The sequence below is a fragment of the Charadrius vociferus genome, unplaced genomic scaffold (genome assembly GCF_000708025.1).
Source record: "Charadrius vociferus isolate BGI_N301 unplaced genomic scaffold, ASM70802v2 scaffold260, whole genome shotgun sequence".
Lineage (NCBI taxonomy): Eukaryota > Metazoa > Chordata > Aves > Charadriiformes > Charadriidae > Charadrius > Charadrius vociferus.
The window spans coordinates 1,698,157-1,710,683 of record NW_009646410.1 but is presented as its reverse complement, the minus strand read 5'-3'; the positions used below and the strand labels follow the sequence as shown (position 1 = coordinate 1,710,683).

Sequence of the window (12,527 nt, the reverse complement as noted above, 5' to 3'; positions counted from 1 at the left end):
TAAATTTCCTTGTATAAGGGAATGGCCACTTGAAGAAATTCATTGTTATTGAGGTTTTCATCTGTATCCTTGTACTTTAATGCAGTTACTGGTTTTTTAAATACCTTGTGTACTTCAAAATCCAGTATGGAAACTAGCAGCAATGAAGTAAATACCTTGGTTATAATCTGAGTAATCTGTGCACTTTATTCAATATATTTTAACTGTTTTGATTTTTTTTTTTAGTACTGAGTCAGAGTTATATAAAGACATTGCAGTTTTGCCAAATGAGCAAGATCTAGTGAGAGAAGAAGCACAGAAAATGAGTAGCCTTTTGCCGACAATGTGGCTTGGAGCACAGAATGGATGGTAAGAAAATGCTAATGTTGTTAAATTTATTTGGAAAAAATATTTTAAATTTGCTTCTTGTGCCTACAGGCCTGATAACAGTCTGCAGTCAAGTTTAAGTTCAAGGAGACCTCAAGAGAGCCTAAACTGTGTACGCTTTGCTACCTTTAGGCATTATAGAATTCAAAGCAAGTATTGTAGGTGACTAGCAAACTCATTTGGCAGATAACACTTATTTGCAAAAAAGTTCTGGGTTTTTTTGGTAGTCAAATAAATAGTTATGGTCTGCTAATTCCATAACTTTCCATATTTTATTATGCTAGAAAAATGCGTTGCCCTTTCACTGCAGATGTATCTGCAGAGGAGTTGGTAACATTTTAGGCCTCTGAAAAAACGTTCTGCCTGCCCATGTACTTTTTCTTTCAGTCTATACATAGTTTACAGTGGAAGATGAAAACTTATTTTCCCTTTGGTTGTGGATATCAATTGTAGGGTTTTTGCTTGGTTTTTTTTCCTGTCTGGTAGACCTTTCCTAGTGCTTTTAATCCCTCCTGATTTGTCTTTGCAGCCTCTATGTTCATTCGTCAGTGGCCCAGTGGAGGAAATGTGTTCATGCCATTAAACTTAAAGATTCTATTCTCAGTATTGTGTAAGTCCTGAAAGAATGTCATGTAAATCATAATGAACTTTTCTTAAAATACTTGCAAAGTAGTTATGTATTTCCTCCTCAGATATTGAGAATGTCAGTTGCCGTAGATGCATGCATATACTTTGAGGGGCAGTGGAAAACATCTGGGGAGTAAGGAAAATAAAAGGAGTCCCGTATCTGTTGGAAATACTATCGCTCAAATGACGAGCTGTAGCTGTATATTTGGTATACTCAAAACACAGGTTATCCTTGATGTTGTCTTCAGACATTGCAGCTAGATATATTTTAAGCTTTCTGAACTGGATTTTGACGCCTTGTTACTGTCCCTTGATATTGTAGACATCAAAACACTAGGGCTAAGGTGAATATAAAAAGTATGCTGAAATATAGAATGGTTACACCTTACTTTAAACTTGCAGTTTGAGAAATGCAGTTTAACGGTCTATATTCTTGTGCCTCCTTTTTTTCCCAGACATGTAAAAGGAATAGTATTAGTTGCACTAGCTGATGGAACACTAGCAATATTTCACCGAGGAGTTGGTAAGCATTCTATTAGATCTTGAAACCGGTGAACTTGTGACAGTATTTAGGAAAGAAATGTGCTGTTTATAAATAGTGTTTGAAAATGTATTCCCCAATGGCCTTTTTACAGGTTGTCTTGAGAAATCTTTAGTATTTCAGTTACAGTTTCAAGTACAATTTTTGCAGTGTCCTGGTGCATTCCTGGAATTCTTTCTTGCTCAGGAGGAGACTGTCTAAGCTAAATAGCAAAAAGCCAGTTAATAAAGTCTGCTTTGATCATCATCTCTTTTGCTTTTTCATCACGCTCAATAGTTGTGTTTTCTGTTTTGTTATTAGTATTAATAATTGTCTGTGGCCAAGTACTTCAGTGAGAATTTTGTAAGCATCCCCTCAGAATTTCTGCCCAAACCATTCCAGGATGAGCTCCATTCTTCAGCCTCCAAAAGAAGGACCTGGAGGGGGAAGGCCTTACTATAAGTAACTGGAACTTAGCTGTTGGCTTGTTCCACACACTCCCTATTCATTTGTTCTGTTCCTTGTGGAGTTTAAATCTTAGCATTTGGAAGAATTCAAGAGGTTGCACATCACTAGAGCAGATATTGGGAATGATGCATCTGGGATGAAGTTGTTATGTTTTTAGTATTCTTTTTTCCTTTTTTTTTAAACTCAAACTGTAGCGGCTTATGGTCCTTAAGGATCTTGAGTAAATGTCAGTGATGATCTGTGGCTTAGCTCAGTTTACAAAAGAATTTTACTTGGTGTTGAATGACCAAATTTAGTATGCTTTTAGTAGATTTCAGGTGCCTTTCTTAAGACCTTGCAGCATATTTTAAAAAATCTTGATGCACTGGCCAACATTTCTACATTCAGCCAAGCAGCAAGTGCCTCGCGCTGTGTGGGTAGTTGCTTGTAATGTATACTGATGCCTATCCAAGTAAAGCATTTAGCACTAGGTAACTTGCTGTTTTGAAAAATATTTTGACGTGTTTTGAACATGAGTCACAGTACAACCTTATTATATTAAAAACAAAGTAGCATTTGGGATGTTGGTAGTTTGTCTAGCTAGTTGCTGGTTTTGTTTGTTGTTTTTTTTAATGAGGAGCCTAGCCATAAATTTGTATCGACTTACCCAGATTATTACAGCACTTTTAAAAAATTAGGCTGTTAAGCTATTTTCCTGTACTTCTAAATTATTTTTAAACTCATAGGAACCTGTGTTTTGTTTTGTTTTCTCTTTTCCTTCTGTTTTTAAAGATGGTCAGTGGGATTTGACAAACTATCACCTCTTAGACCTGGGCCGGCCGCATCATTCAATACGATGCATGACAGTGGTACACGATAAAGTCTGGTGTGGCTACAGGAACAAAATCTATGTTGTTCAACCAAAGGCCATGAAAATAGAGGCAAGTCAAAATGGTGTTTAAACTAATTAAATGTTATGTTTTAATGCCATCTCATGCCACAGCTCAAACTCCAGAGTAACTCCAGAGAATAGCTATTTGTTCATCAGTACAGAAACAAGCAGCCAAACAAATTTGTCTTCGGAAGTACTATTACATTTTCTTTTTGTTGTTTTGGAAGATTTTAAGCCATGATGAGACAGTTCTCATTTATGGAAACCAATTTTGGGGGGCTTTAGTTCTCCACTTCTGGCTGGCCGGGAACTGGAAAGTGTCCCTGTGCAGAGTTTGTAAGGCTAGGTCTCAGCTTATTCCCGACGTGCACGCCTCATTATTTTCTCCACCCCGTAACCTGCTCTGTAATCTCTCTTTGCATACTTTAGAGGTTTGTAAGTGTTAATCTTGACTGTACTCTCCTTCCGGTTATGGAATAGTTTGTTTATATAAGGTGTGTAAGCTGGTGTTTCTGCAGTGTTGTATGTGTACCCGACATCTCAAGTACAGAAAGTGGCTAAGGTTTTTGCAAGCCATTAGCAGTATTAATACTTCAGCTTCTGCTAATTGGCCTGAGCCGTGGGCCAGACCTTTTGAGGGCGACTGCTCAGCTGTTCTGAAAATATCAAGCACCCGATTAATAATCTATTTTTGTGAAGACGACAATATATGGGAAGACTAAAACGAAAGAATTCATACAACTGGGAAACTAATTGTTTTGCTGGTGTTAGTGTGTATTTTGCACGGGTGGGTTTGTACGCAAGAGCAAGGCTTGACAGAACTAGGAAGAAAAACACTTTTTGGGCACGTGTATCTTGTGCTGTGACAGGAGGACCTCACACCAAAAGGGCTCCAGGTTAAATGGAGACGGAAGCTGGAGTAGGCTGGGATATGATACGTAGATGAAGACACACTAGGAAACTATGGCCTTGACCTCACACTCCAGGGAAGGGAATCAGCATTTTTACTATTACTTTACCGGCATCCTATGGTAATTGTAACTAAGCTAAACACTGTCAATGCTAGTGATCTTGCAAATCAGAGGGTTGTAGATGACTTAAAAAAATTGTTGGTATTGACAGTGCAAGAGTAACAGAAGTTTTTCTTACTCTTTCCTTTGTTTCATCTTCTAATTTAAAATCCAATTTTTTGTAGAAGTCATTTGATGCACACCCAAGAAGAGAAAGCCAAGTGAGACAGCTGGCATGGGTGGGTGATGGGGTATGGGTGTCTATTCGTTTGGACTCCACCCTGCGTCTCTATCATGCGCACACGTATCAGCATCTACAAGATGTGGACATTGAACCTTATGTAAGCAAAATGCTAGGTAAGTTGATAAAAAACCCAACTGTTGTATTCTTACACCTCTTGCTGTCTGGAGCTTTCTTTTCCTGTTGTGGATCAGGCAATTGTCACTGCAAACTAGGGGGAAGGGTGGGTGGAAGGCTAGTCACATCCAGATCCGTCTTCACAAACAGGAAGTAGAGCCCCAAGTGCGTCTGTAAAGCATGAAGAGGATGATAGGTCTTCTGATACAGTCTGATTCTACCTGATGTCTAAGGTGTCCCTAAAACCTCAGAACTAATGAGTACAATAGTGGTTGGGTTGAGCAGGCAATAGAGACACTATAATCTTTCTCTTTTTTACTCTACTGATGACTTTTTTTTTTAACTCTGAGAGTGGGAAGAATCCATTACTTGCTTAGAAAAGCTGCTTGTTTTTCAAGAAAATGCAGATGCAAAATAGCAAGTTTTTATTGCTATGGAAGCTAATAAGTTTTCTGATTTTTTTTCGTTAATGTTTATATATTATAAATATGTTATAGCAGTTTGATCACCTATGTAACACAACAAATACAGGTAATTGGGCCATGGAAAATCCTTCCCAAGTAATTCCTGTGCCATTGGACTGAGCTGGTCAGCCACCACCTTCTCCCCTCGTAGTGCTAATGGACGAGAAATGAATTTTAGTGGATGAGAAACCATTATCTTACATCTGTAAACTCATCTTGGTTTTGTTTTTGTTTGACAAGCTGCCCTGGTGCTGTAAGCTCCGAAAGATTTTTTATTTTTTTTTTTTCCCAATTGTTCAGCATTATGGAGCTGTCACACCTTTTGTGCTTTCGTGCAGTTAATATTAGTCTCTCTTTCTGTATAGGTTCACAACTTTTAATTAACAGAGTGTTTTAGCCTTTTAGGTTATCTTTACAACTGAAATGTACTCTTCTACCTTGTTTCTCTTTGAAGTGGGAGGGAATTGTTTGCGTGGTTTGGGAGTTGGAGTTAAGATTCTCTGTTATAGAACTAAAATTATTCTTGCTCATAATTTTTGATGAAAAGCATCTTTTGTTTTTAGGTACTGGTAAACTGGGATTCTCATTTGTGAGAATCACAGCTCTTATGGTGTCTTGTAATCGTTTATGGGTAGGAACAGGAAATGGTGTCATCATCTCCATTCCATTAACAGAAAGTAAGTAAAATATAAATGAATAGCACTGTGCAATATGCTGTAGACACAAAAAGAGAATATTAAATGCCATTCAGATGCTTGCTAATGGATAGAAAGCTTTACTGCCAGGTTGAATCTTTCAGGTTTGTAAGAGATTGGGCCTGTGTGATGTTTAGCACCTAATCTGTGTACGTGTTTACAATTACTCTGAGCAAAAAGCACATCTCCAGAATCTCCTGTACTTCAATGTGAGCAGAGTTGCTGTGGCTTGAATGAAAGAGACACTTTGAAGCTTTAGAGGTGTTATGAGCATTAGCAGTATTTATAGAAGTTTATTGCTTGTAAGAGATGGCTTTAGTTTTCTAATTATTGTTATTTTTGATTGCCATGTAATCACCAAAGTAGATTTTTGTTTGATTTGAGCAAGCAGTTTGAATAGTAATTGTTGCTAATTTGATTTGCTTTAGTTCTTGGGAATTCATGACAAAGCTGGTATAAAGTACTGGAATAACAGTAGTACCAACTGCTTTAACGGACATGTTCAAAGTTATAGGAGTTGTAAACACATTCTACAAATAAGACGCTAACTTCTAGGTAAAATTCTAATAATGCCAATCCAGGTATCTGCTTAAAAACAAACCCCGAACTTGTCATAGGTTGAAACTATGTGAGTGGGAGGGGAAGCATCAGACATGGGCAGTTGAACCTCGGGAGAAGGGAGCAGTCCAGTTCAAGGGCAAAACAAATCTTAAATAGGTAAATCTTAGGAAGAATCTGTGTGTAAATTGATTGCATTTAAAACAACACCAAAAAAAAGCCCCAACACTTGTGCCTGAGACTAATGTTAAAACACATGGACAGAAGTTTTAGAAAATGAAATACAGAACTTTGATTGTCCTAATTGTACTGTTGTATAGAAAGTAGTACAGTCTGACAGGTGGAGTTTTAGGGTAATTTAATAGTAAAAACTCTTCATGTTGTATCTGCTCTGTTGAACAGCACATACATGCGTTGTTTCTCATACTGTTCCATTACATTGTCCATCCATTTAGTAAATGTCTTTTTTTGCATTGCATGAGTGTACTAAGGAAGGACAGTCTTCCTATCATGAATTTGAAATAGTTTAAATCATGCTTTCAAAAATTATAGCTCTTAATTTGCGTCAAGCTTAATCTAACGTTTCCAGAGGAGTTTCTTTTAAAACAGTAGCGAACATGAAAATATCCCTATTAAAGCTATTCAGTTTAATTTCAGTTTTGTTAGTTGTTCATGAATCAGAACACCAGTTTGCGAGTAGCGTGCTAGTGGGTTTGCGAACCTTTGTTACAAATATTCATGGCTTTCAAAAATGGTCGCATCCTTGCATAAGCAATTGTGTATCTCAGTTCCCTGGGTCTCAATAGCAGGGCACCTTCCAGCTCTGCAGGTGATGTTTCAAAAGGGCAGTTGAAAACATTAGTTATGTATTATTTTAGCAGCCTCCTACAAAGGAAAGAGAGAAAGGGGAAACGTTGCTAATCAATAATAAACTTTATAGCGATAAAGCACGTGAAAGTGTCAGTGCTTTCTTTGTCCATTTTGTCCTGAAACTTTTGTAACAAGGTGCTGTTCTTTGTGACTTTTTATTGAATCTTCTGTAATTAGATATTTACTGGTTTTAGGAACCAAAAATTTAAGCTCTACCTTATCAAAAACCAAAATACGAGTGGTGGGTTCTCATTAATCCTTCTCCTCTACTGTCATACCTATCCATTTCCCCTTTCCTCCTTTCTCACTTTAGCTGTAATCCTCCACCAGGGACGTTTACTGGGGCTGAGGGGTAAGTGCAGATCCTGAACAAAAATCTGTCTTCAGGCTTCTAATAGCCACTTCGAGGCTGTTTCCCACTCCTTATAGATTTACCCTTTGTATGTTCCTAAATGTTTTTCCACTTGCAGTTACTGCATTGCAGCAGTTTTATGTTTGCTAAATGGCCACCAATCTGCTCAGCAGTTTAGTATATCATCCTGTGTTGCAGCTGAACTTTCATACAGACTTTGTTTTTCTTCCAGCCAATGTGATACCATATCTTATAACTTTGTCATTAATCCACATCATTTACTGTCTTGTTACAAATCACTGTTTCTTTCACTCCTTTGATAGTCTTTGGAATGGAGATGGCTTGTATGTCTAGCATGAGTACTTCTCTGTTTTAATGGATTTTAAAACTTCTCAGTAAAAACTAGATGTAGAATTATAATAGGGTAGCTCCTTCATGCCCACAGGGGGCTATTTTTAGAGAATCTCTGCTGGCAAGGGGATACCCTATGATTAGTTGGAATGAAACTGTCTTTAATTATATGTTTGAGTACATTGAATTTGCTCATACTGAAACACATTAGAGGTACTTATTTTCTATGAAAGATACAGTCCTTTCACAAATTATTTTTTTCCAAAAGTAGGATAATAAAATCTGGTGTTTATGCTAGACTAATAAGAATCCTGCTCCATTTTCTGATGTACTTAAAATAACGAAGCATGCGATCTTTTTTCTTTCCAGCTCTGTCTTGAATTGGCATTGCTGCCCTCCTGTTTCATTTTTATCTAAGTTGGCTTTAGCTTTTAGACGATACCATAAGGTTTCTTAACAAATAACCATTTCTGTAATTTGTATTTTCAAGTAGAAAACACTTCTCTTCTTTTACAGCTAATAAAGCAGCAGCAGGCTCCGGAAACCGTCCGGGGAGTGTAATACGTGTGTACGGCGATGAAAACAGCGACAAAGTAACTCCGGGAACATTCATACCGTATTGTTCAATGGCACACGCGCAGCTTTGCTTCCATGGGCACCGTGACGCTGTTAAATTCTTTGTCGCAGTACCTGGTAAGGTTTTACTACCATTCTTTAATTGAAGTTTGTTTTTCACCCTCATTTGCTTAGTTAGTCATAGGGTTTAGGCAAAGATATCAAATGTTAAAAAACAAAAAAAAAAATAAAAATTCAGAAACAATTTGTTATATTTTATTTAAAAGACTTGTCTGATTCCTAAGTGCAGTTTTGTTTATTGGGAGGAAAATGGTTTGGTCACAAAGTAGTGCTTTGCTTCCATCGGGGAAAAAGGTACTGTGGTAGGCGAGTACTTGCCTATTACAAAGGCAGTCAACTGCTAATTGATGTAAGGTCCAATTTAAGAGTCTGACATCCTGCAGGGAGGATGACCTACTAAGGGAGAAGCCCCCAAAGGAAAATCTCAGTTGAAAAGCTAAGAGTTTCCTGGAAGCTTCGATGCTGGTTGAATACCCTCTCACTGCCTGTATGCACCTTGAATGCTGGAAGTAAATGACGGACATTTGCTTAATGGGCTGACACGTCCTGAATCATTTCAGTTGTGTGTAGAAAGTCTTGAAGTCTGTTTCAATGTCATTCTCTAGATCTGCATGCCTGTGCTGTGATATCTATCAAGAGGCATTTAATTTTCTGCTTCCCATTGAACTGACCCGAACAGATTCTTCATCTCTATATAAAGAGATGAAATTGGAGCAAAGCTAGTTTTCTGTCCCTCGCTGAAGAGATACACTTAACTTTGGATTCTAGTATCGTTAGGCATTAAGTATGTCGTCCAATGACCAAATACAGGTGGTAGTATTCTGCAAGATGTGGTGTAAAACTATTCTGTTTTTAATCCAGGTCAGGTTGTTTGCCCACAGAGTAGTGGTGGAACAGAGCTAACAGCTGATAAACCGGCCCAGGAGTCCTTCAGCCAGAGTCCCTTAAAATCAATGTTGGTGATAAGTGGTGGAGAAGGATATATTGACTTCAGAATGGGTAAGAAATACTGAGCTTAAAATCAGTTGTAACCTCTTCATACTGAAAGGTCATTAACCATGTAATAACTTCGACTGTGGTTGCAGAGTGCATTTGTGTGGTCAGTCAGTATGTAGTCTTTACTAAGCAAGTGCCAGGATCAAAGTATCTTTGTTCTCCCCCCATGCACGCACACACCTTCAGTTTCCTCTTCTCCTCGTGATAAACCATGACCTCTGAGATGACTCTGTAGAAAGGTTTATTTGAAGTTCTGCTTTGGAGTTGTGTACCACCTTACTGTTTATGTTTTCAGTCTTACTTTGAAAGGTTAGTCTTCTGTCTCAAACTGCTGGAAAATATGTCCATAGTTACTTAAATATGCAGTCGCGTATTACAAGAACACTCAAACTAGAATTTACTCATTTTTGAGTGAAAAGGGGAAAATGCAGTTCAATGTTTTTGCATACCCTTCTTATTTTGATCACTGCTTTTTTTGGATAGCTCTTCTGCATGATGTAGCCTGTGAAAGATTTCTTGTGTAAATATATATTTATTTTTTTTTAATTGAATCTTTTGGGGAAATAGAACCATAACTACTCTTGCTTTGTTATATGCCTAGAAGCTGCAGCTGGAGACCTTGACAAAAAGTGTGTAAAAAGCAGTCACAACTCCTAGACCTGGGTTTGACCTTTTGCCTTGATCTGTCTGCAGTGGTTTAAACCAAACAAACAAAAAGAAAACCCAAAACAAACAAACACCAAAAGAAAACATCCCAAAACACCATTACAAAGAAAAACCTGTAAAGGCCAGCCCAAATTCCGTCATGCCACTAGTCAATGAAAAACCAGTTCCTGCTGGTAACCCCAGCGGAGTTACACAGGAGACAGGACTTGAGGCCGCACTGTAGCGAGGTATTACGAACTCCGTCCTTGTCCCAAGCAAGCTGGTGTAGCCACATACCAAACGCGCGTTTTGCTGTCCTTGTAGCCTGATGCACAGCTGTGAACGTCACCCTCAGTACTAGAGCTGCATTAGCTCAGCCATTGCCACGTAAGTGCAGCAAACTGGCTCAAGAGCGAGTTCAGGCTATTCTGTGTTTAGATTCCTCAGACCTCCAAAGCAGCCTAACCAGAAAATCAGCCAAACTGGGACTTGAAACCTTCCTGAAGTTGTAGGTCAGTTCCCATTTCATCTGATTAAACTGAGGTGGTTCTGTACCACGAGACTGCCTCTGTACGGATGTTTATTGCTGTCTACGTGCAGTTTTGTGTAGGGGTTGGCCTGTCACCTTTGATCCGAGTCAGCTCGTGTCATCAAGACTTTAGACGCAGTTATAAAACTGCTCTTTTCTTTTGAAGAGCAATAATGGAGAATAGGCTTAAGGCTCTCTTGTGCCAGTGTGCACCAGTTGTGACAAGCCAGGATAACTAGAACAAGAGGAAAGATGGGGAAAGGTTCACCTTATGAGTGTTGCATTGTCTTACTTGTGCTCAATTACAGCTCTTATTTCCAGAGCACTTTCTATGGTTTATGCGTTTATGGTAGCACACTTTCTCATAGCATAACCATCTTCATTTCTGCCTGGGAGGGACTGCGAGTCTGCAAATTAGGTTTTTGCTTCTCTGCTTCAAAGAGCTATAAGAAATGAAATGTGTAGAATATGGATACTTAAACTACAGTTAATTTGCGGGGTTAGAACTGATGAATATGACCATCAGAATACTGAGCTCCGAGATAATTATGCAAGTCTTTCAGTTTAATGTATATATTCACAGTCTTGAATATGCTTTTATAGGAGCACATGGCAACTACTGTCTTTCACGGTGCTTTTCTTGTAAACCTAGATGTCACTTGTCTTGCTGCATTTGGTGTTAATACTGGTTTTTATTGTCTGCCTGAATCAAAGCTGCTGTTTTTTTCAGGTGATGAAGGTGGAGAATCTGAACTCCTTGGAGAAGCTCTACAACTTGAACCTTCTGTAGCCAAAGCTGAGAGGAGTCACTTGATAGTGTGGCAAGTAATGTGTGGCAGTGAGTGAGCCTGTAGGATGCAGCTGGAGACCTTAAAAAAGAAAAAGAAAAAAAAAAAAGGAAAAAAAAAAGCTTCTGCATGTTTTTTATTTTGTGAAACCTGTTTCACTACATGATGTTGAAGCATTTCTTTGCTGTTTAACTTTATATTGCAAATCTGTCATACCTTTAACTATACAGGAATTAGCTTGTGCTGTTTTACTGCACCCATGTTACGTGGAACAGTATAATGAAATCAGACCTTTCTCAAAACTGGTGTGCACACCATATTAAGCAACTGAGACGTTAGTTTTACTGTACCACAGCAATCTAATGTAGTTCACTTTGGTAGTCTCACTTGAGTTCAGCTTTATTACAACTGAGCTTAATTTCACTGTATAATGCATTGAGTAAAACAGCAAAGTTATTCCCAGCGTATTAAAAAATTGACAAATTATAAGATGGATCATTAAGACTCATCCAAATATTCAGTGAGGGCTAAAGCAAACTGTAAATTTCAGCTTTTGTTTTCAAACCTGGAAAATCTTGCTTACATAGTGTATATGGTTTAATTTGTTACATTCATCAGAATTTATGGGGGGAAGAGGGGATTGTATAGGAATTAAGATGACAATATTTAAATAAAATTACATGTTTTCACTATTGAACTTCAAAGTTTGAGAACTGCTGCCCTCAATAACGAGTAATTTTGAGCATAGTGTTTTCCCATTTCCCAGACATGGAACAATTCTGTTTCCAAAGGTTATTCTTAGGATGATTTAAATTTGAAGATAATGGTAAAATTCTTGAATGGGGGGTATGTTTTGTTCTTTTCTTGTCTTAACTCCTTATGTCCTAAGCACTAGAATGATCTTCTCTGCCTAGCTGGTCAAACTCATGAGGCACTACGTGTGTGAAGGTTAGAGACCTCAATTAGAGCATGAGAAAAGACTGAGAGTGTACAGGAAAAATGCATTCTGCCCAAGTGAGATTGTAAAGGAACTTTAGTGCCAGATAATTAGGTCCAAAATGTATTTTTTTTGTAATTGCATACCCAATTTAGTTTAAAAAAAAAAAAAGCTTAGCAACAATGTTAGCAGGTAACACTAAGATTGAGTAAATTGATGAAAGTCAGGAGACTCTAATATTAGGCTGACATTCTGTCTACTCACCATCTATTTTTTTAACCATAAGCGTGAGTTGAAGACTGTCTTCCTTTTACATTGAATTTCCTACATTACTATCAAACCTGAGTTAAACACTTCATGATTTCTGTACTTCAGAATATTTTTAACACCAGATTTGCTCTTTCATTTAGTCTCTGGAAAGTAAAAGTTTTGCGGGGTTTTAATAAACATCCAGCACGTGCCCCCAGAAGGCTGGGACTGTTCTGT

General features: G+C 38.0%; 1 protein-coding gene across 2 annotated transcripts in view; it reads left to right on the top strand.

The window, feature by feature from the left end:
- SPAG9 (sperm associated antigen 9) overlaps positions 1 to 11,639 on the top strand; it is a 34,587-nt gene extending 22,948 nt beyond the window's left edge. Inside the window, exons 18-27 of one of the 2 annotated variants that reach the window (XM_009879750.1) lie at positions 226 to 348; positions 896 to 976; positions 1,449 to 1,516; positions 2,753 to 2,901; positions 4,048 to 4,219; positions 5,248 to 5,361; positions 7,121 to 7,159; positions 8,027 to 8,203; positions 9,008 to 9,145; positions 11,047 to 11,639. In XM_009879750.1, the coding sequence (XP_009878052.1) occupies positions 226 to 348; positions 896 to 976; positions 1,449 to 1,516; positions 2,753 to 2,901; positions 4,048 to 4,219; positions 5,248 to 5,361; positions 7,121 to 7,159; positions 8,027 to 8,203; positions 9,008 to 9,145; positions 11,047 to 11,162 (1,177 nt within the window). In that variant the 3' untranslated portion in view covers positions 11,163 to 11,639. The remainder of the gene's footprint in view (positions 1 to 225; positions 349 to 895; positions 977 to 1,448; positions 1,517 to 2,752; positions 2,902 to 4,047; positions 4,220 to 5,247; positions 5,362 to 7,120; positions 7,160 to 8,026; positions 8,204 to 9,007; positions 9,146 to 11,046) is intronic. The other variant, XM_009879758.1, reaches the window with a different exon arrangement.
- The last annotated feature ends 888 nt before the right edge of the window (positions 11,640 to 12,527 follow it).